The sequence below is a fragment of the Xenopus laevis genome, chromosome 4S (assembly GCF_017654675.1).
Source record: "Xenopus laevis strain J_2021 chromosome 4S, Xenopus_laevis_v10.1, whole genome shotgun sequence".
Taxonomy (NCBI): domain Eukaryota; kingdom Metazoa; phylum Chordata; class Amphibia; order Anura; family Pipidae; genus Xenopus; species Xenopus laevis.
Genome location: NC_054378.1, coordinates 83,729,327 through 83,753,430, shown reverse-complemented (window position 1 = coordinate 83,753,430; position 24,104 = coordinate 83,729,327). Strand labels below are relative to the sequence as shown.

The following is a 24,104-nucleotide window of genomic DNA, read 5'->3' as shown; positions in this document are numbered from 1 at the left end:
TATGGAGCCAAGGAATTCAATTTGGCATATGAGGTGGAAAGTAAAGCTGCTAAGTAAAGACCTACTGTTGCTTTAAAAGCTAAAAGTAATTTTATGTAGCTCTCCGATAAAGAATGAACATAGCAAAAATATGCAACCTTCCTACAGATACATGGAGCTTCTGAGGCAAAATGGGAGAGCTAGAGATAACTACATAAACTGAGAATTATAGATCTGGCATAGCAAGAGAGGGAGGATTAACTCTATACGCAGGAATCTAAACCCATTGTATTCTTATCTGCTGTGTAATGTGGGCATTTTTCCTTTTTTAGATTGAATAGCTGCCCCCATGGCTACACCACAATTTATTAATATAAGGGATACTGTCATTGGAAAACATGTTTTATTTAAAAACGCATCAGTTAATAGTGCTACTCCAGCAGAATTCTGCACTGAAATCCATTTCTCAAAAAGCAAACAGATTTTTTTATATTCAATTTTGAAATCTTTTGGTCTTACTGTTCCTTTAAACATTTCATGTCATTTTAATATTTTTCTGTTTGTCCGTGTAATACTGTATATACATAATATCTAATCCTTTTGCTTTATGTATTAGGGTACATTAACCTTTCCACACCATACTTCATTTGTAGTTTAACAAACATTTTACCAACATCAGCAAATTTAAAAGCAAATTAGGAAAAAAATTTCCATAGAGAGGAATGAGTGTTGTGTTTGGGGATCCTACGTGTGGAGTAGTGTTACACATCACTAGCTGCTCAAATTGAGAACACACAGGGCAGTGTTCATGGGTAGCGATAATAAATTCAAGCCTGACTCAGTCCCACTGTTAGACTCCAAGCAGAGTGGCATACAAAGCTTAGGTCATTATGATGTTAACATCAATTAATGTCAAAAAGGGGATTATCCAGCATTAAAGGGAGGGAATAATGGGTAGGTCTGCAGTTTTAATCATGCTGATGCAGCCATTTTACAGATAAAACACTAAGGAGGAATACCTTAAGCCCAGAAGTCTCCTTTAACCACAGTGGAGGTTCCAACTTGTTGGTTTTTGCAGACCTGAGGAAAGAGCAGAATGAATATGGTTCAGAAAACTGTGCTTATCACTGGATGTTCCTCTGGCATAGGTCTGGCCATTGCTGCCAAATTAGCCAGGGACGAGCAGAAAAGATTCAAAGGTAAGCTTCATTTCTATTACAGTTATGGATCCTATTATCTAGAATGCTGGGGCCCAGGGGTTTTCCAGATAAGGGTTTTTTCTATTATTTTGGATCACCATACCATAAAGCTGCTAAGAAATTGTAAACCTTAAATAAACCCAATAGGATTGTTTTGCAACCAATATAGATTTATGCAACCTAGTTAGGATCAAGTTAACGGTACTGTCGAATTCAGTCAAAAATAAGAATTGTTTGCTTAAATAGACCTCTATAAAAAAAAAATGGCATTTCTATATTTTGGAGCTTACTGAATAATGGTTTCCCAGATACAGGTATGGGATCTGTTATCTAGAATGGTACCTGGGGGTTTCCAGATAACGGATCTTTCCATAATTTATACCTTAAATCTACTAGAAAATCATGTAAACCTTACATAAACCCAATAGGTTGGTTTTTTTTTCCAATAAAGATTAATTCTATCTTCGTTTGGATCAAGTACAAAGTACTGTTTTATTATTACAGAGAAAAAGGAAATCGTTTTTGGATTATTTGGATAAAATGGAGTCTATGGGAGACAACCTTTCCATAATTCCAAGTTTTCTGGATCACTGGTTTCCGGATAACCCATCCTATACCTGTAATGCAATCGCTTAATTTGATCAGAAGCAGAGGGATCTGTAGTATCTTCTTAAATAAAAAAAAAATAACATTTATTTATCACTGTATAATAGTAAAGGTTTTTGCACAATGTATATATATATATATATATATATATATATATATATATATATATATATATATATATATCAAAATCCTTAAAATTATATTAACAATTTAGTATGCTATGAATATGGGAACCTTACTAAACCATGGACATTGTACACATCAAACTAGTGCTGCAGTGGTGCAATGTTGAACAGTGCAATCTGCTATGGTAGAAACTCTATTGTTAAACAGTAGATTACTCATGCAACCTACCCTAACTATAACGCTAGCTGTGCATGATAGAGCAGTGGCTTGCACTGGCGAACGTCCCCTGCATGGGGGGCAGGTCCGGACTGGCAATCTGAGGGGTTCCTATAAGATGCCATAGACAGTTAATATTTATTGGGCTGGTGAGGTGCTTTTTGGGCCTCTGTGAACTTTTAGAAAGGCCTTGGAAGAGGCCGAAGCGTTTAGTCATTCATGTGAATAAACATGGTGTGGACCTTACTTGTGAGAGAGACACCCCCCCCCCCAAAGAAAACCGCACTCATGGGTCTCTTCTTAAAAAAAAAGTGGTTTATTTCCTCGCCGTTTCGGCTACAAAACTCTAGCCGTCCTGGTGGTCCACCAAACCCTACAACAGCTGCAGACCTACATAGCCTGCATCCGGGCCCTGCACCAGGTAGTTCTGTTCCTATTACCTGGCCAGTCCATTACTATATTAAATGGTGGTTTGACTCTGACCCCCTACCCTAACCCAAAGATGAGTCCCCAGGCATTGTCAGTAGGATCATAAGAAGGGCTCAGACAACTCCCGTATACAGCAGTCACTGACTATAAGAAACTCCCAGCTGTACTGACAACTCAGACAAAGGCCTGAAACCATTTAAATTGTATCCACAGCATTCCCCAATCTTAATACCCATTGTACCACTGTGGGCAAACTCCCACCTTTCCCACTTTTATGAGTTTCCTGACTTCCTATATTGGCCTTGCAAGCAGGTTAAGCGTGGATGGGATGTTCTTGATTGTTCCACGGTGAGTATCTATGAGTTCTTTAAAGAATAACTTGCAGAGCCCACCCTCTCTCAATTCCGGTACTTCCAACTCAGGCAGGTGTTTCAAGCACCGTTTGGTAAAATTGATATGCAAACTGAGGTTCTGAACTTCCTCGTAGACAAACTAGATTTTCTCAAGCTCTTAACCCCCCTCCCCCCAGGTTTGTATTTTGGGAGTCATGAATGAACTGGTAAATGACCTGGTAAATGACAACCATGCTAGAACCAGATTTAGAGCAATTTTTTATTATACATGGGAAGTAAATGCAATGACAAAGATTCAACCCTGGTGAACCAGACCCTACCTCTTATCAAGCTCACCCTATTAGCCACAGGCTCGCAAAAAAGATTTGAGTCCATGGTGGGAGGCTGGACTAGGTGGGCAAGGTTCATTCACATGAATTTAATCTTGTATTATTTTAATCCTAGATTCTTTAAAGGGGAGCTATCACAAAAATGGAAATTGAATATAAACTTCATCATACTGAAACACAAAACTTTCTTAATACAATCAGTAAAAAGTGTTTAACTGTTTTTAACGTTATCTTCACTATTCCTAACTCAGCATCTGTTTCTCTTCATTTTGTCTTCTTGCAGCAGTTGGGTGTCAGATAATCATTGATAGATCCAATATATTGTATAGGGGGAGTCTCTCTTTCCTAGCAGATGTATTAGAGCTCACTCAAATAGCTGATTCCAGGTCAAACAAAATCTAATCAAAATAAATGGATTTGATACACTCACGGTTTTAAATGGAACACTTCCTGCAATTTTCCGGTCGGTGCAAACTTTCTGTATGTCACTCAACGTGAAAGTAATCCGAAGCAATTGTAGAAAAAAGATGCACTCTTACAACTTGATGCAGTGTATACAAGGGTACTTCCAAATATTTATTGATGCAGAGTACAAAATCAAATGTTTCAGGGGCCGCCTGCCCCTTCGTCAGTGTACTACATCATCTGAAACGTTTGATTTTGTACTCTGCATCAATAAATAAACAAAATCTAATAACTGCTTTTGGCACAAATTCTCCATGTAGAGACAGGATTTCTGGTTATTTTAATAGAGTGAGGTCTAATACATCTTCGTGGTTCAGATTTTTTAACTGATTATATTTAAAAAATTCTTATTGCAGTATTATGTAGCTTATATTTCATTTTCACAATAGTTCTGTTGATTTACTGTATACAAACCCCACGTAGTGGACAACCTGAAGCTAACATCCCTGAGATAAGTGTAATGTTTACTATTGATGAGTGGATGCTTACTAAATGCACAAAATGGCTAATATACCATATACAGCACTGTACTTAATGTGCTATTGTTATGTTTAGTTCATTTTATTTTGTTTTGTCTTTGTATGTCTAAAACTAATAAAATATTACGTATTAAAAAAAAGCATTACTGATAGTACTGCTGGCAGCCAGACTGCACTGCTGCTTCTGACTATGTAGAGACCAATATCATACCTCCCAACTGTCCTGTTTTTCGCAGGACAGGCCTGATTTTGAAACCTACAGTCCCGGGTTTGTTACTGAAATGTCCAGACTTTCTCTTTGATCTCCTGCACTGAACAGCCAGAAAAAGATACAAAGTTTCTAACTTAATTGGCTTTTGGCAGAGAGCCCAGAATAGATACTTTTGTAACAGTTTATGATAAGCAGGTCTCTTGGGGAAACTGTGAAGCAGCTTATAGGGCAATTCACCTTCATAAGCAAAACTATAATAACACATAAAAACCACAGAAATGAGTTCAAATTTTCATAACCTGCCAAATTTTGGGAAATGGACATGGAAATTAGGGGTGTGGTCAAAAATTTCCGCACTCCATGCAGCACATCGTTTTGTCCCTCTTTCTATTTCCAAAATTTTTGGAGATATACCAATTCCCACGATGCCTTGAATATTTCTTCATAGGTCAGTTAATTAACTGGCTTCTGCTATGTTAAGTCACAAGCAGCAGTGCAGGGAATTGAAGGAACAGATACTGCTTTTAATAGCAGGTCTGCATTCATTATGCCAAACAAAAAAAAAGTACAGAGAAGAGACCAGAAGAACAAAGAAGGCAAATATAGAAAATGTACCTGGCAGCCCAGTCCAACACTTATGAGAGATCATTTACATCGGATAAAGCAATTGTGGTAGTACAACATTTCCTGCAGTCAGTTGTGCAAATACTCCCATTAAAGGGTACCTTCCATACAGTTGTGCTCAGCACGTCTCAGTCCCTCATGCCTTTCGTTCCAACCAAGTGCTGTTGCACCTACTGATGCAGGGAGGGAACCCTGGAGCTATTGTCACCTCCAAACCAGATGGTAGCTTCAGGGTTCCCGCAACTGGTGACTGTGATGGAAAACTGCACTTTACGCTCTGTGGTGTGATAAGTAAATGAGCCCTGTTGTAGCAAAAGCAGCACAGTTGCTCTGTATATAGATTCCCCTAATAGAATTCACTCCGCGTTTACTTCTACTAAGACAGTGATCCCCAACCAGTAGCTCGTGAGCAACATGTAGCTCTCCAACCCCTTGGATGTTGCTCTCAGTGACCTCAAAGCAGGAGCTTATTTTTGAATTCCAGGCTTGGAAGCAAGTTTTAATTTCTTAAAAAAAGTGTAGTGCCAAGTAGAGCCTTCTGTAGGCTGCCAGTCCACATAGAGGCTACCAAACAGCCAATTATTTGGCACCCAGGGGAATTTTTCATGCTTGTGTTGCTCCCCAACTCTTTTTACATTTGTGGCTTACAGGTAAAAAAGGTTGGGGGGCCCCTGTTCTAAGACATACTCTATTTAACGTGAGCCCCAGCTCTGGGCAGTGCAATGTTTGACATTTTGGTTTGATGATTTTGCCAGTGAAAGTTCCAGCAATGCTTATAGACTCTCATTTCATGGTCTCTTTATAGTTTATGCCACAATGAGAAACCTAGCAAAAAAAGATGATTTGGTTGGAGCCACAGAAGGATATTTGGGAAAAACAATGGAAATCAAAGAGATGGACGTGTGCTCTGAAGACTCCATATGCAACTGTGTGAGGAGCATTCCAGATAGACACATTGATATTTTGGGTAAGCATGATAATAAAGAAAAAGGAACCCCTTTTCCCATGTGACCAAAATACAGTTGCTTTGACACAAAGAGAACCAACCAACAAAACTCCTGATTATGCACATTTGCAAGATTTCACCAGCTCACCCCCCACAACATCATCACTCCAATCCCTGTACAGTTCTGCTGCTAGCAACCACAGCATTTCAAACAGGCAGAACTGGAAGGCAAATCATGCAGAAACTGTAAAATATCAAAAATAAAAAAACAGTTAAAAAGTAGTTACAGGCAAATCTATAACACACAAAACATTAATTTAATGGTATCATACCGTTGATTCTGTTTTTTTGTAAAATATTGTAAATGTATTAAGTATACCTTTCTATAAGAAACAGCAAAGCAAATATGATGGTTTTAAATTCTAGGTTCCCAACCATGAGTTGTAGGACTGATTGTGAATATTACTATGTATATGTTTTTATCCACAGTGAGCAATGCTGGAGTCGGACTCATTGGCCCAATTGAATGCCAAACCATAGATGAAATGAAAACTGTGATGGATACAAATTTCTTTGGACTAGTCCGACTTCTGAAGGAAATCTTACCGGACATGAAGAAAAGGAAGAGTGGACATATAGTAATAATCAGCAGCGTTATGGGGATACAAGGTATATACTCACACATTTATCACTGCTGTTTTTTTAAATTAGTGAACCATAACAAAGAATCCAGTAAAAGTAATTTTCTTGCAAGACAGACATGTTTGAGACAAATTCTAAAAAATCATCTGTGGTTCTTGCAATGACCATTCCTTGGCATAATAGAATGATAATACTACTGCTGATAGTCCATTCAAATATGATACAGTTACATTTTTCATGTGGCTATTGAGGTTCAGATTTCTAAAATTCACCATTGTCTGTATTTAAAGCCAAAGAAGAATCCCACTGTTACCAATGAGGAACACTACAGTTGTAACATTTGGGGCCCTGTCTGATATACTGAACCATATACAAATATATATTTATCCAGACCCTGGTGCTCCAAACTTCTATACAACCTGTCTCCACCCATGGCTGCCCTATATACAAATATCATCAGGCTACAATTGTGGTGGTGCATTCATATATTTATTACTCTAACAGGTATTATGTTTAAAAGAGTAAGTGAAAGTAATATTCTGTATACAGGTATGGGATCCGTTATCCAGAAACCCTTTATCCAGAAAGCTCAGAATTATGTAGATGCCGTGTCCCATAGACTCGATTTTATCCAAATAATCCATATTTTTAAAAATGATTTTCTTTTTCTCTGTAATAATAAAACAGTACCTTGAACCCAACTAAGATATAATGAATCCTTTTTGGGAGCAGCACCAGCCTTTATTTAATGTTTACATGATTTTCAAGTAGGCTTAAGGCATGAAGATTTAATTACAGAAAGATATGTTATCCAGAATGCCCCAGGTCCCGAGTATTCTGGATAACAGGTCGCATACCTGTATAAGTAAATGTGACCCTTGATTTTTCATGTCTTCATTTATACAGTAAATTCTGAGTGCAAGCTGGTAGGTGTGGACTAGATTTTCTTGAAATGTTGTATATAAACCTCTCCCGATCATTGTAAGATATAAAACACACAAGATCTAGAGAGACAGTGAGATGATTAGTATGCTTCTGGATCATGAGCTGAACATGGGTGCACCCAATGGCCCCAAATGAAATTGGGAAGCATCAGAACTGAGAACACAGGAGAGACAAGAGCTTAGGGTGCAAATAGTGGAGGGTGCAATTCCAAGCAGAGTCAAAGTTTGTGGTATGAGAGAAAGGGGTAAATTAGGAACATGAGGCCTTGCTCCCTATACTGACCTTAGATGAAGAAGAACGACAGCAGCTTGAACAGAGGAGTGGAACAAAGCAGGTTGGTTGGGTGCATTGCCCAAAAAACAAAAAACTACAAGTAATTGCACATCACACGCAAAGCATCAGACCATGCAATCACAGGCTCCATGTCCTGCCCAACCCAAACTGTTTTTTTTTTTTTAGGCAACTTTTTGTTTTTTTTCAACAAATATTTTTGAGGCTTTTCCAAGAGTCAAATACATTTCACACATTTTTCTCTTCTACATAATTTCAGAAAATATATGTTTGATTTATATTCATTGCACTTTATGGAATTTCTTTTTTGAAAATGTGTTGAATATGAATTAAAAAAATATTCTATGAATATGAATTAAAATTGTTGAAAATCCATATGACTGATAATGGAACCCTCCCAATAATTACAAATTTCACCCAATTGAATGCTATTGAAGAGGACTCTTAGGAGCAGATTTCTGACTAAATTGATCAATGTGCCTAGAAATACATATAGATCATTTTGGGGTGGTTCATATATCATACAAGCTAAAAGAAACACTCACCTACGGTTGATGTCAGCAGTTTGTCGACAGATCCCTGTTTTGCTTTATTCCAGGTATCCTGTTTAATGATGTCTATGCAGCTTCCAAGTTTGCAGTTGAAGGCTTTTGTGAGAGTCTGGCAATACAAGCCTTGAAGTTCAAACTCCAGTAAGTGCTCCAGTTTGTATGCAACTAAACGTGTGCACTATTTATTATATTTTTGGTTAATAGATTTTGATAACAGGTATTTTTTACCCTCAAACTTCTGTAGTCACATGAGGTGCTAAACTGGTAATATTGTGCTGTAACAGTTTTCCATGGAATTCTCCACATGCCAAACGATTTAAAGGAGAAGGAAAGCTATCAAAGCAGTTTATTGCCAATAGATTAGCCACAACAGTGCAAGCTATAACACTATATTTATTCTGCAGAATGCTTTACCATACCTGAGTAAACAGCTCTAGAAACTCTCTCTGTTTGTTTAGGATAGCAGCTGCCATATTAGCTTGGTGTGACATCACTTCCTGCCTGAGTCTCTCCCTTCTCACTCATAGCTCTGGGCTCAGATTACAGCAGGGGGGAGGATGGAGGGGGGAAGGGAGGGGAAGAGGAGCAAACAGAGCATGCTCATGCCCAGCCCTGGATGGAAGTCTGATACAGAAGCCCATGTGTACACAATAGAAGGAAAGAAATGTGGTGTTTCTTTTGACAGAGGACTCAGAGCAGCATTACTTTGAGGGTTTACTGGTGTATTTATATAGACCTTTCTGATAAAGCTTACTTAATTTTAGCCTTTCCTTCTTCTTTAAAGGGCAGATAAATGTATTTATACATTTCTTTGCAGATTCAGAGAAATACTAGCAACTCATTTATTCATTGTAACAGTTGTAAAGGTTTTCTTATTAAATAGCTTGCTCGGTATGGGCTGAAGCTTTTACTTAGCAATGTATTAACAAATGTATTAAATTATATCCGTTTAGGAATGAGTGTACTGCTACAGTTAAACATAAGAGTGGGAAAATGATTTGTTATTAAAACTAACAGACCTCCAGTTGTACATCCCATAATTATTCAGACTTGTCTCTGCAAGAGATACAGGTAGGCCCACTACACCCTAATGAACTCTGGTTTACTTGCTTGTTCCCTGCTCTAAGACAGGTAAGAACAGTTGCAGCTATCTACATTACAGAGTGAGCTATAATACCCTATTTTAAGTGTAATTGTATTTTTATCATACTAAAAAAAAGAAGCTTTGGGGCTCATGCTGATTTTACTTATATTAAAACTTCTTATAGGTTGAGTCTCATTGAGCCTGGGCCTGTCATCACAGAGTTTGAAAAAAAAGTGTTTGAAGATGGAATGAAAATGGATCTTTCGGCTGCAGATAAGGAAACAGCTGACATGTTTACTAACATCTACCTTAAAAATTACAAATCCATCTTCCAAAGTCTTGGCCAGACGGCTGAAGATGTGGCAGAGGTAACAAACTTTGTGTGTGTGAGACTAGCTCTTATTTTATTTTATCTTCTATGCATGATTAAATCATTAGGTCATTTAAGAATTCTGGTTGCAGTTTGAACATGGAAAGTGATGACAGAAGCACTATGCAGAAGAGCTATTTTATAGCACTGTGGGGGGTTGTTGGGCCCTCTGTGTACTTGAAATGCTAGGGCCTATTTTGCAAACAGGTCCAAGACTATGGTCAAAATCAGCCCAACTGACAACCTAGGCTAACTTTCATACTCTGAATCTAGGAATACAGCGATTTTTAAAGGGATTCTGTCACGATTTTTATAGTGTCATTTTTATTTCTAAATTATACTGTTTACACTACAAATAATTCACTCTACCATATAAAAATTAATTCCAAATATTTTTAGTTGTAATATTGGTGTGTAGGCAGCCATCTCAGGTCATTTTGCCAGGTCATGTGCTTTCAGAAAGAGCCAGCACTTCAGGATGGAGTTGCTTTCTGGCAGGTTGTTTCTCCTACTGAATTTGACTGAATGTGTTGTAGTGGGGCCCGGATTTTACTATTTAATGCTGTTCTTAGATCTACCAGGTAGCTGTTATCTTGTGTTAGGGAGCTGTTATCTGGTTACCTTCCCATTGTTCTTTTGTTTGGCTGCTGGGGGGAAAGGGAGGGGGGTGATATCACTCCAACTTGCAGTACAGCAGTAAAGAGTGACTGAAGTTTATCAGAGCACAAGTCACATGACTAGGGGAGCTGGGAAACTGACAATATGTCTAGCACTATGTCACATTTCAACATTAAATATAAAAGAAACAGCTTTTTTTGAGAAACAGATTTCAGTGCAGAATTCTGCTGGAGCAGCATTATTAACTGATGCTTTTTGAAAAGAAAACATGTTTTCCCTTGACAGTATCCCTTTAATATCCACAGTGCTTGCTGATCTCTTATTGAAGATGTGGGCAAATCCCAAACTAAGTTGACCTACAGCCCATATATAATCTACTCCCTGAACATATTACTGATTATTCACTTTGTGATTTTCTATCCTGAGGATGAATGATACAATCAAACAGCCAGACTCCTTATTAAAAAGAAGAAAGAAATATAAGTGGAAAACAGGAGGGCATAAATAGGCAAAATGAGAGAAAGCATATTTGTTGTAACAAACTATAAAGTTCTTTGCCACTATTTGGTGACTGGCAAATGTTGCATGAAAAGTTGAAGCAAGATAGGTTGAACAATAAACGTTGAGCGTTGAGACAATGGACTATTAAGTTTGGCAGTTTCCCTCTTTGTAACAGGAAAATGGCACATGTGAAAAAAAAACCAAAAATGTATCTACTGAAATTTAAGAATTTTATAATTTTGTTTTAACACAGTTACTGATCAGTGTTCTATTTATTTACAGCACACAATGAAGATAGTGCTCTCTGAAAACCCACCATTCCGTCACCAGACAAACACATTGTACACCCCGATGACAACTCTGAAATATGCCGATCCGAATGGAGATCTGCCCATCGACACATTTTATAAGATGGTCTTCCAGCATGATAAAATTTTCAATGCCAGTCTTAATTTCATTAAGCTTTTGAGATGGAGGAGTAAAAAAAGCTTTGACCTTGGAAAACCACAGCCACAATAATTGCAGTTGATAAAAACGTCAGAATTCTTTCTTTTTAAATAAAATACATCGATGCTAAACTGTCTCTGCAGTGGGAGCACGTAATTAGTAATCTACTATTCATCAGTTTGGGATTTGGCTGAATACTAACAAAATCTTAACCATAATATGGGCTAGACTCAAAATAAATAAAAACATTTTTCATCTTTAGTTGACCAATATCAAGGTCAAAAGACATTTAGAACACGTATTCAGTTTGGCCAGGTGGGCAGAATTCTGCTGAATACATTTCTTGCAAAAAGAGCTGGGATTCAGCAGAATGCCAAACTGAGTCCTACACTTAATTAGAATGATCTTTGTTTAAAAGGAGAACTAAATCCTAAAAATGAAACTGGATATTAATGTCCTATTTGAAATACTGAACTGACTGTGCCAGCCTAAAGGTTCAGCATCCCTGTAACAATTATGACCCCCTGCTCCCCCGGTAGTTCCGCCACTGCAGGTCTTTACTGCCAAATGGCTGTGTTTGCCTGGGGCTGGTACAGAATCTCAAAACATAATATGCAGCATTTCTAGGTTACTTTTTTGTTAAGATTTAGTTCTCCTTTAACAAAACAGTTGTACATACAGAGACAAAATATTATCTTGAAAGTGTGTAATGTATGAAAGTTAAGAAGCAAACGACTTTCCTCTTGTCCACCAGTAACACTGAAAAGCACCTTTTGAATTCCCAGCATACATGTATACACTCACAAAGACGCACACACAGGCAGCCCCTTGTGATGTCGATGCTTCATTCTGAGAGGTTTGCTAACTACTAGTCATGTTGTGCTGCAATCTGTTTAGCCTGTAAGCCAACCCATCTGAAGTTAGTTATCTAAAATCCTTACTGTATCACTGAAAGGTAAAGGGACAGACTCATAGTGCCAAGTGGTTTCAATCCCATATGTTAGAGCAGTGGAGGTTTTGCTGAACAATTTAACAGATCCCCCTGCATTGAGTGACCCATTTCTAGATGAAACTTGCTAAGACTGCCTTTACACAGGCAGAACTATATTAATGTTCCTTTATGCTGAGCTAAAATGGAACTTAAACACACAGCTTGACCAAATTCTAGTGTAATTATTCATACAAATTATTTTCAGTATTGGCAGGAATGTAGTGTTTAAATGCTCGTTGTTATAATAGTTATAGTGCCTGATAAAGCTCTAATGATGATTAAATATGATTATGTAGAATGTCTAAAAGTTATTTCCAGGACATTGCTGCAAGTTTTGGAAATTGTGTTTTTATTTTTAAATCTTTCTTTTCTTTTGTTTAATAAATGTTGGCTCAATTTCTGTTATGAGAAAAAAAAGTATGAGATGGGTCGTTAAAAGAATGTATTCATGTTAATGAATGTATTGAATAAAAATTAATTAATCAATTAATTTTAATGTACTGTATTTTATTTCCATTGTTAAACATGAAATTTTGTCCCATAAAATTGTTCTGGCTTCTATTATGCATTCTCCTGGCATGTATCATGGAGGAGGAGCCTGGATCTGGATGTAATATGGCGAAACATGTTTCCAATGGGAACGGGCTAGTAAAAAGGTTGGGAGAGTTCACATTGGTGTGTCAAATGTTAAGAGACACAGGAGGAAGGATGAGCTTATAGTCTTAGTTAGACCCATATAGGAAGTTGGGGGGGGGGCAGGGGAGACAGTAGTCCCAGGCCCAGTGTATGTGGAGTCTATGGGGGGGCCCATCCATGCTGCCCCCATTAGCATAAAAATTGGTGGTGAGTGGCTAATCCCATTGGTTTATCAAACCAAAAGTTATCTTCAAAAAAAGGGATTTATACTCTTAGAACTGGCAGGCTGGTTCTTAGCTGGTTCTAAGAGTATAAATCCCTTTTTTTGTAGATAACTTTTGGTTTGATATACCCTTGCGGTTGTGGAGATACTCTTTTGGCAATTTCTGGCGCATATATTATTGGATTGTTGCTCAGTTTACTAATAGAATTTCATAATTCCATTGGTTGTGTCCCGTGCATATGTATGTCAGCACAAAGAGCAGATTGAAGACCGGTGCAGCAGCCCCTGGCCACCAACGCTTTTAATATTTAGGGGCCCTGGCCACCATTCTTTTTTGAACCATTAGGGCCCCTGGCCACCAGAGTGTTTTTTTAAACTTTCGGGGCCCTAACCATCCTTAAGGGAACCCTGGCCACCAATGTTTTGAACATTTTACCACAAACACTTCAGAGTCAGCTCATAAATTTCCCCCAACCTTAAACAACAGGTGCACGTACCATCAGTGGTCCATCCTCCACCAGGAATAGCGTAATAGAAATTTTCTGTACAGCACCTTATAGTGTAAAAATGCCTTTATTCAAGTTTTCATGGCAGAATCTGGTCAGCAACGTTTCAGGCCTTAGTGTGGCCTTTTATTAAGCATTTTACCTACTGTTTCAACACTGTTTATGTGACCTTTGGTACTGTGTGGGGGGGCAGGGTTCTATGTGAGGCAACTTCAACGCATATGTTTTCCCACTGGGGATTTGCAGGAGATTAGTAGCCAACAGAGTAGCCTGTACCATTGACATAGGCAGTTAGATATGATGTAGCCAGGGAACAGTATAATAATAGTAATGTAACCTTAATGTAATAAATATCTGAATGAAAATCATAAAACAAGAGGGTGATTCAGACAAGCTGTTTGTTTGCTGTCTTGAGATCTACTGATCACCAACTAGCAAACAAATCTCCCCAAAACGCCCAGTGTGGCCTGACCCTAAAGGTCTACTGGTAGATGCTGATCTACATTTTGACACACCCCTGCGCTAGCATATGTGGTCCATATCAGAGCAGTATGCACTCCTGTTGGTGAACACAGATGATACATCAGGAATTTTGATCTGGAGAAACGTAATGTATCACTGCTAACGAATCATTTTTTTTAAGAAAAACAGCATGTATCAAAGTTAGATGCAACGTTTTAGATAGCATTAAACCACTCCCAAGAGTAGGACATAGAGTAAAGATATTATTACAAAAACAAAATAAGGATGTTAGATACAGTGAAATCAGAAGGGTCTAATGAAAAATTAAAAACTTTAGATGATTTTTGTAATAATTTTCAAAATGTATTGATGTTTTATACAGGCTACAGAAAATTAAACTCCTGAAGTTTAGCACTTCTACTGAGTTAATATGTTTCCAAGCAAGTTAATGTAAGTGATGTGTTTTTTTCCCAGGCAGGAATGCGCAGTAGCCAACATTTTATGCTATAGGCAATTTCTTTTTATGGTAACCAAAAAATATTTTTTCACAGGGTATAATGAGAAAAATTTGGACTAAAATAGAAAAATACAGTTGGTATGGACAGATTGCTTATGAAAGCATGCTTCAATGTGAAAGGAGTTTTTTCATTTGAGGCTTGTGGGTATTTAGGAATTGTTCAGTGTAAAACTAAAAACTGGGTAAATAGATAGGCTGTGCAAAGTAAAACATGTTTCTAATATAGTTACTTAGGCAAATATGTAATGTATAAATGCTGGAGTAACTGGATGTCTAACATAACAGAACACTACTTTGTGCTTTTCAGCTCTCTTAGTTTCCACTGATTGGTTACCCTGGTTACCAGGCAGTAACCAATCATTGACTTGAGAGGGGGCCACACAGGTCATATCTGTTGCTTTTGAATCTGAGCTGAATGCTGAGGATCAATTGCAAACTCACTGAACAGTTATGTCCCATGTGGCCCCCCTTCAAGTCGCTGACTAAAGGTGGCCATACACGGGCCGATAAAAGCTGCCGACAGACTGTGTCGGCAGTTTATTGGCCCGTGTATGGGGGCCCCCGACGGGCTTCCCCGATCGAGATCTGGCCGAAAGTCGGCCAGATCTCGATCGGATTAAAAATCCCGTCGGATCGCGGCCGCATCTGTTCGTTGATGCGGTCCCGCGATCCGACCGCCCGTTTGGCGAACGCTAGGATCCGATCGCTGGGCCCTAGGGCCCACGATCGGATCAGCCCGATATTGCCCACCTCAAGGTGGGCATATCGGAGGGAGATCCGCTCGTTTGGCGACATCGCCAAACGAGCGGATCTATCCGTGTATGGCCACCTTAACTCAGAGTTATAGAGCTGAAAAGCAGGAAGTAGTGTTCTGGCTATTATGTTACACATCCAGTCACTCCAGCCTTTATATATTACATTTTTGCCTAACTAACTACATACTTCCCAACATTTTGGAAGTAAAACGAGGGAATAAATTTTTTTTCCACACGTAGCGCAGCACTTTTTTGACCACACCCTCTCTGTGGCCACACCCCCTAATTACCATGTTTGTTTTACAAAATTTGGCAGGTTATGAAAGTTTGAAAATATTTCTCCTTATCTAAACTGTGTTTTTGTGTCTCAAATTTGTTACAAAGTATCTTATTTGCACCTGTTAGTTGTTCTGGGCTCTCTGCTTAAAGCCAATTAAGTGAGAAACTTTGTTTCTTTTTCTGGCTGTTCAGTGCAGAGAAAAGAGGGACTTTCCAGTACAAATGAGGGACTGCGGGTTGAGCTGTCAAAAGAGGGACTGTCCCTCCAAAAAAGGGACAGTTGGGAGGTATGAACTATATTGGAAACATTTTTTATTTTGCACAGCCTGTCTATGTACCCAGTTTTTATTTTTACACTGAACTGTTCCTTTAAAACTAGGTACTGTTGGTTTTGCTAGCAACTGCAACAATAAATGTTGAATGACATAAACAGTACTGCTGTATTCTGTTTTGCTTCTAAGATTGAATTTTGGAAATCTCCAGTGCCCTATTTCAGATCATTAATGAACATGTTTAAATAAAACGAGGGCCGATATTGTCTGTGAACTTAAACTTGTTTTTGTATTTCTCTTTGCAGGTGAAGCAATCAATTATTTTACCTTTCTGAACACTGCTTTGTCGTTTTTAAATCCTTCCTTCTTCCTTTTTAGCTAATAAAGCATCTTCAGGGCCTCTGTATATTAAACCTCATTATATTGAAGTTCACTAATACAACTCAAATCTCTATTATGTCTGTCCCACTTCTACATAACCAAACTGGTTCCTGATGTGACGTCACACGCCGGCGACGCATCCATGGTAACAGGCGTCTTGGCGCTCCGGAAGTGGAAATCAGGGCGCCGTGCTCCCTCACATACGCCGCTTCCGGCGGGAGAAGGTGGCTCTTTGCCCTAACCGGTTCTTTGCCGGGATCTCCCGCTGACCCGGCATTTGCTTTGTATTACTGGGTGCGTTTTATACTTAGTTTACCCGTCCGTAGTAGGTGCTTGTGTGTTGGCCGAGGGAGGAGCCGCGAGGATGGTGTGAAAGAGACCGGTGAACCACAGCGGGCGCTTCTGTTTTCCTGCACCTTCCCGCCAGACCTCTCTCTATAAACGTCTGTCTTGGACTCAATTTGTTTTTATTGTTAGCGCGTGATTTCATTCACTTCTATACACTAAAACGAACACGTTCCTCCAAGGCCTGGATCTCCGTTTCCGGACGTTTCTTGGAAATAGGATTGGGAAGACATGGCCTCTTCGTCGGGGACCGATGATGACTTGACTATTCCCAGGGCTGCCATCAATAAAATGATTAAAGAAACTCTGCCCAGTGTTAGAGTAGCCAACGACGCTCGTGAGCTTGTCGTAAATTGCTGCACGGAATTCATCCACCTCATCTCCTCGGAGGCAAACGAGATCTGTAACAAATCCGAGAAGAAAACCATATCGCCCGAGCATGTCATACAGGGTAAGCCAATGGAGCGGTACAACATGCTGGGAGCACTGATGTGCCGTGGGCTTGCCACAACAGAACTGGATATCTGTATATATTGCAGTAATGACTACCCGCCATTATTATTAACATGTATTTATAGAGAGCCAACATATTGTAAACTAAATGTATTTATACAACTAAGTCACATGAATTACATACATAGAACATGGAGTTACATACATCACAACCAATACAGGTAAAGGTGAGGAAGGCCCTGTGCAAAAGAGCTTACAATCTAAAGGGACGGTAATAAGACACAAGGTGTGGGAGGTGGCAAGATCAGAATTAAGTGGGTGAGAGATGTAGTACTATATGTGGTATTGCATTTAGTAGTTAAAAAGAGTGAGGGTAGGCTTCTCTAAATAAGTGAGTTTTAAGAGATTTCTTAAAAGCAGAAAGGTTGGGAGAAAGGTCGGACAGACTGTTGGAGAGAGTTCCAGAGGAGGGGTGCAGCCCTTGCAAAGTCTTGAATGTGCATGTGAGAAGGTAATGAGAGAAGAGTTGAGCAAGTAGGTCAGTAGAGGAGCGTAGTAAGTGGTTGGGTGAGTCTATAGAGATGAGTTCAGAGATTTAGGGAGGGCAGAGTTATGAAGTGCTTTGAATGTCAGAATCATTAATTTGTATTTTATTCTGAAAAGTAGCAGAAGCCAGTGCAGGGATTGCCAGAGTGGCGTGGCAGAGGAGGAGCGGTTGCTGAGGTGTATAAGCCTGACAGCAGTGTTCATTATGGGCTGCAGAGGTGACTGTCACTGGTGCGGAAGGCCAATTAATAGAGAGTTACAGTGGTCTAGATGTGATATAACGAGAGAGAATTGTTAACTACGATAGATGGTTCCTGGATGTTACGCCGTTCACATTGTATTTGTAGGGAAAGATTGGGCCTTCTTGCTTTTCTACTGTAATTATGAATCTTGGTTTGTAGCTGGGCAAAGGCCTAAAAGGTTAGCGACTGTCTGTGTTGGTCTTCCTTCCTGTAATGTCTTTAACTTGCTCCCCTTGACTGGAATTAAAGGGATACTTACACCAGAACAACTGTCAAATCATTTGTATGAGCTTTAGAATTTAGCCATAATAATTTGGTTGATGCTGTTCCATTACCTATCATATTCCCATGGTCCTCTTTGAGGGGGCAGATGATTCTAGTTGAGAAGGGGCAGTTTGATTGACAAAACAATCAGATTTTAGAACTTCAGGTAACCACTACATATAACAGCAGACCATCAGTGAAAAAATGATCAACATGAATTAAAGGTAACTTAACTGTAGGTTAACAATAGTTTGGGGGGTAATGAAAGCTTAAGAATATAGACATGAAAGCAGTGAAACCTGGAAGTCAATGCAATCCAACTCTTGGATCATATCAAGATAAATAATTACATGTAATAATATAAAGTAAGATACTTGAGTTGCATTATACCTTCTTGGTAGTTGGGCCAACTTGAAGTGCTTGGAGAGTAGAATACCCTCCTTATACATAAACCCCTAATGTGAATGAGGCAGAGTTGCAATGTTTTATGTCCCAAAATACTTGGTTGGTAGTCAAGTTGTACTACTTGAACCAGCTGCTTTTATTTTATGTTAATGCAGCCAAATGAATTTTAACAGTACATATCATCCAATATTAATAGTGCAGGGTTAAAGTGATACTGACACTAAAAATGTGCTTTTCAAAATATTAATCTACATCAAAAGTTACATATCATGTTATGGTCACGTTGATCGTTTTTTGCTGATGGTTCTGCTTTTGTAAGTAATTGTCACTTGAAGTTCCTAAACTTCAGGTTTTGTCAACCCGACTGTCCCATCTCAGTCTGTCAGTTGGAGATTCTAATGCTAACAGACTACTGCTGTACAAATATGGCAGCTCCCTCATAGAGGAACATGGGGGTAAGAAAGGTAATGTAAAAGCATCAGGCAAATACTTCTATGGCAAAATTATAAATAGTATTCAGAGATAATGTTATGAGGGATATAAAAAAAGGTTATTGTCTGGTGTCGTTATCTCTTTAACATTCTTTTAGTCATCTGGTAAAATATAGTTTGTTTTAAGAGAGCGTGAAATCCAACTCTGGCATATCTATTTAGGTTGGTTTAAGTTTTCTTATTGCATTTTTTCTGAACTATCTTCAGGCTATGGCTACACAAGCCTGTTTCCTTATCAGCAAATAAACAGGAACAGAATCAGTTGGTGTGCAGACATACAGAGTGAATTTGGGGTGAAAAGGAAAAGTTTAATCTTCATTTTCTGAAGTAAAGACAATTTTGGAACTATGTTGCAATTTATAAGGAAAGGGAGTATTCCTGAAACGGGTAAAATAGAAGTACATAAGTGGTAAGTGTACATTGCACTTCCTTTAGAACATTTTTAGGCAGAACTGAGAAGTTTGTTGCAAGAGCAATTGTCAGCCCTGCACTGGCTTTCCCTTCTGCTGCCAATCTGAATACCTACTGTGAGATGCTGTAGCTTAAAATGTGCTTGTCTTTTTGGGACCTACAAGGTACCCTGTTGATTTTTATGCAATTGGTGACCTGTGGCACTTGCTGAATATGTGCATGTGTAGGTCTGGTATTTGTTATTATAGATGACAAGTGCACTGTGAAAACTATGCCTGATGTGCTGCTCAGTGGGCAGATCTAAGTGAGTTGGAGCAGTGGCTCCTGTCAATTCTACATAAATATGCACGATGAATAACTAATTTTCGATGGTTAAGTGATTCCATGGTTCGAGTGATAATGGTAACATTGTGAGTCTATACAGTTAGCAAAACCTATGATTTAAACACTTCTGTATTTGCTTATACAAAATCTATTTTGCACCAGAGACGTGCTCTCTAATTACACAATTTTGCCATTTACTGTAATAAATTACCTAGACATCTAGCTTCTGGGGCATGGGAAAAGTCTTAGGTGAAATGTAATCCGTTCCCCTGTATATCAGCATGTTGTCTGACACTCCCAGCTTCAGCAACTCAGATCAGTAATAGGGGCTGCTGAGGGGAATGGGGCACAAAGTAAAGGCACAGTTAGGTAACTGAAGAATAATTTAAAGGGGCTGTTCACCTTCCAACACTTTATTTTTTCAGTTCAGTTGGTTTCAGTAAGTTCACCAGAAATAAAGACTTTTTCCAATTACTTTCTATTTTCTATGTGTGACTTTTTCTAATACTGAATGTCAATCTAATTTTTCACCTTTCTAAAGGTGGCCATACACTGGCCGATAAAAGCTGGCGACAGACCAAGTCGGCAGCTTATTGGCCCGTGTATGGGGGCCCCCGACGGGCTTCCCCGATCGAGATCTGTCCGAAAGTCGTCTAGATCTCGATCGGATGGGACTAAAAATCCCATTGGATCGCGACCGCATCTGTTCGTTGATGCCGTCCCGCGATCCGACCGCCCGTTCCCTAGGATCCGATCGTTGGGCCCTAGGGCCCACGATAATTTCAGCCCGATATTGCCCACCTCTTATCAGCTCTGGGAGGTAGGTCACCGACAATCTATGCTAAACTGTTTGAAATTGATACATTTAGTCAATACATTTCTTATCCTTGTCCCTGCTGAGCAGAATCTCTAGGTTTCATTACAGGCAGCTGTTAGAATTGATACAATAGTTGCTAATACTCCAGAGGTGCTGCTGAGAAATGTATCCACTAAATGTTACAAATGTGTAACAGTTCAGAATCTGCACCTGAATTACTGAGCTCAAACTCAAACACCAGAGACATTAAACTTTCAACTTAGATTTTGGAAAAACTGTAAAAAATGGAAAGTAAGTGAAAAAAAAACAAATCAACTGAAAAAGTGTTTGGAAGGTGAACAACCCATTTAACAATTTTATAGGTTAACATTCTTCTATGTCTGTGGTGTCCATATCACAATTACTGTATTCTTTATATAGTGTAGCTATATTCCACCACGATTAACAGAGATTATACATAATTTACATCAGCCCCTGCCCCCAGTCAAGAAATGTTCTTTAACATCATAACTTTCAGTACTGATTTATGTCTTTTTTTTTTTTTTTCTAGCACTAGAAAGTTTGGGTTTTGGTTCCTACATCAGTGAGGTAAAAGAAGTCCTGCAAGAATGCAAAACTGTAGCATTAAAACGACGAAAAGCAAGTTCTCGTCTTGAAAATCTTGGCATTCCTGAAGAAGAGCTTCTAAGGCAGCAACAAGAGCTATTTGCAAAAGTAAGTGCTTGAAGCTCAGTGTGGGTTTGGAATACTTTAGCCATAGGGAAGTGATCTGTGCAGACTTTTCCATTGCAGTCCGTGAGTAAGAAGCAACACTTGACTGTTTCTGAGTTTTTTGGGAATAGACCATGTAGTAGAATACATTGTACATCGGTCTTAAAGGGCAAGTCAACCCCTAAATAATAAATTGCCAGGTCTGTTTTCTTCTCTTAGGTAAAAATAATTTTGTTTGGGTTGACATTCCCTTTAAGTTCAAAATACCCATGTGCCAGTACATTGATATCACTCCAGTCTAATTATTCTATATTATTGTATAAGTATATTTAAATATTTCTAACCAAGTCTGCATTTGACATGGGTAATGTAGTCATTGTATTTAGTTCATTATCTAGTCGACATTAGACAGATAACAGTTTAAATTAACTGCATATGGTGCATTTATTGCCCATTGGCAATCATGCAAGAAAAGAACCAGAGATTCCTTTCTGTAGAATCGTTTTGTAATCGCTGCATTCCAGCCAGTGCAGTTATAGCTTCTATGTGCTATGGCAAGTCACCAGGTTGAAAGCAAACATCCGATTGAAGTTTATGGCCTACTATATCTGCTGTAAACGTTTAAGACATGACTATTTTTCTTTATTGGAGAAATACTTGTGGGAGTTTCTACTTTCTCTTACTTTCTCTATTATTGATTGTTCAGCACAAGAATTAAGTGATCTTTGTTTATAGACCTCTAATTTGCTTCTAGGCAAGACAGCAGCAAGCAGAATTGGCCCAACAGGAATGGCTACAAATGCAGCAGGCTGCTCAACAAGCACAACTTGCAGCGGCAACAGCCAGCGCTTCAAACCAGGCCGGTTCCTCTCAGGATGAGGAAGAGGATGATATCTGAGTATTTCCACCTATGTTAAAATCGGCCTTTGAATATCTTTTCACCTGCACAAAAACAAGTGGAAAATGCTTAATTGTAAATTTTTTTATGCATCTTGGTGGACTGGTTATTGGTATTCTAGGGATGTCTGTTAAGTCTCAGCTCTTGTATGCAACATACATGTACAAATATCCTTTTTGAACTGTTTACAGTAAGGTTCAGTATCCTATCAATAGACATTTTTTAACAGCCTTTATGAGAATTTTATATTAGCAATCCGTCATTAACTTGATCAATAAGCAGTGTTAAACCAGAATACATCTTTATTAAATATAGCGAGATTTATACAGAAACTCTGAAAACACATTTGCATTTCCCTTTTAACTAAGCTTAAAAAAATCTTAGGGTTTTTTTTTTTTTTTTTAATTTTTGTGGGTTGGGTTGGGAAGTTGGTTTTTCTGGCAGGCACATGATGAAGTCAAAGATCACTGTCAGGAAAGTGTGTCTGTAATAAATGAATTTTAGGGGAGGATGTGAAACCTTTGTATAGGGCAAAAACATTGGGTGCTTTGCTATGGGCTTTGCAGACAAAGGAATTTAAAACTGTGTCAGTAGAAGAAACATAAGCCCAAACATGTTGACTGGGAAGGGATCTTTTTTTTTTAGGAATTCTTGTGGTACTTGAGTGTTTTTGTTTTTTTTGTTTTTTTTTAAAGACCCTTTAAGAGTTGATAAAAGGACATGTGAAATCCAAGCTCTTTTTTTAAGGGGAACCACAATTTAAAAGGGCATCTGGTGCAAAGCAAACATGTGAAGGATGGCTAAAAATTATATTTGTGGTTGTAACATTTTTGTAATTATTTTCTTACCCCAAAACATGTTTGGGTACTTTTTTTTTTTTTTTTAATTTGCTCTGGCACGTCACAGCTATAAAGTGTTGTATATTTGTATTTTTAATTGTAATTGATTAGTATATTGCTGTATGGTCCTACTTAGCATTTAACCTGCACCTTGAATTTAGTGACTGTAATAAAATGGGGACTTGTGTTTGCTCAGTGTCACAATGAATAGAGGTGCACATACATACATTATATATATATATATATATATATATATATATATATATATATATATATATATATAATGTGTGTGTGTATTGTACTGAAAAAGAAACCGCATTGTTTTATTAGTACTGTAATAGATCTTGCAACTGGAGCGTGTTCATGAATACATTTTGTTACCAGACTTTATCAGATATAAAATTTCAGTATTTATTGATTCAAAGGATAAAGGAACAGTAACGCCAAAAGTGTTTTAAAGTAATGAATAAATAAATATGTACTGTTGCCCTGCCAAAACTGATCTGTTTGCTTGAGAAACACTACTATAGTTTATATAAACAAGCTGCTGTGTAGCAATGGTGGAAATTGAAAAAAGGCTATATTGTACAGGTTAAATAGTGGATAACCAATAACACTATACCATTATATTCTACAGAGCTTATCTGCTGTTTAACTTGAGCCTTTCTCCTTTGAATGGCTGCCTCCATTGCTATACAGAAGTTTATTTAGTTGTGTTCCTGAAGCAAATACAGTGGTTTTACCAGTGCAGGGAACAGGGCATTATATTTGTATTACTGTAAAACACTTTCGATGTTACAGTTCCTTTAAGGTCTGTGGCACATGGGGCAGATTTTGGTCATTTTGCTCACTATTGCATCATAATGCAGAAAACTCACCACCTGTTATTATATTTAATTGCAGTATGTGAAGCACTAGAAATGCT

The 24,104-nt window shown here is 38.4% G+C and overlaps 2 protein-coding genes and 1 long non-coding RNA gene across 3 annotated transcripts; 2 read left to right on the top strand and 1 right to left on the bottom strand.

The window, feature by feature from the left end:
• Nucleotides 1-968: 968 nt before the first annotated feature.
• On the bottom strand, nucleotides 969-16,504 carry LOC108715659. The gene is made up of 2 exons (XR_001935566.2): nucleotides 16,380-16,504; nucleotides 969-1,059 (listed from the first exon to the last, which is right to left on the bottom strand). It is a non-coding gene; the product is annotated as an uncharacterized LOC108715659 (long non-coding RNA).
• XB1000829.S (uncharacterized XB1000829 S homeolog) lies at nucleotides 1,006-12,892 on the top strand. The gene is given in 6 exon segments (NM_001094438.1): nucleotides 1,006-1,178; nucleotides 5,822-5,983; nucleotides 6,452-6,631; nucleotides 8,439-8,532; nucleotides 9,660-9,843; nucleotides 11,247-12,892. Coding segments are annotated over 6 exon segments (960 nt in total). The 5' UTR covers nucleotides 1,006-1,075; the 3' UTR covers nucleotides 11,484-12,892.
• Nucleotides 16,505-16,639: 135 nt separating the features above from the next.
• dr1.S (down-regulator of transcription 1 S homeolog) lies at nucleotides 16,640-23,369 on the top strand. The gene is made up of 3 exons (XM_018261012.2): nucleotides 16,640-17,229; nucleotides 21,282-21,445; nucleotides 22,197-23,369. Exons 1-3 carry the CDS (start codon nucleotides 17,010-17,012, stop codon nucleotides 22,338-22,340), a joined length of 528 nt encoding a protein of 175 aa, XP_018116501.1. The 5' UTR covers nucleotides 16,640-17,009; the 3' UTR covers nucleotides 22,341-23,369.
• Nucleotides 23,370-24,104: the final 735 nt, after the last annotated feature.

Excerpts from the sequence above, each read along its gene's own strand:
- dr1.S (XM_018261012.2), top strand. The coding sequence starts at position 17,010 with ATGGCCTCTTCGTCGGGGACCGATGATGACTTGACTATTCCCAGGGCT. Across the intron at positions 17,230-21,281 it reads GCCCGAGCATGTCATACAGG|CACTAGAAAGTTTGGGTTTT; the intron begins GTAAGCCAATGG and ends TTTTTTTTCTAG. Across the intron at positions 21,446-22,196 it reads AACAAGAGCTATTTGCAAAA|GCAAGACAGCAGCAAGCAGA; the intron begins GTAAGTGCTTGA and ends ATTTGCTTCTAG.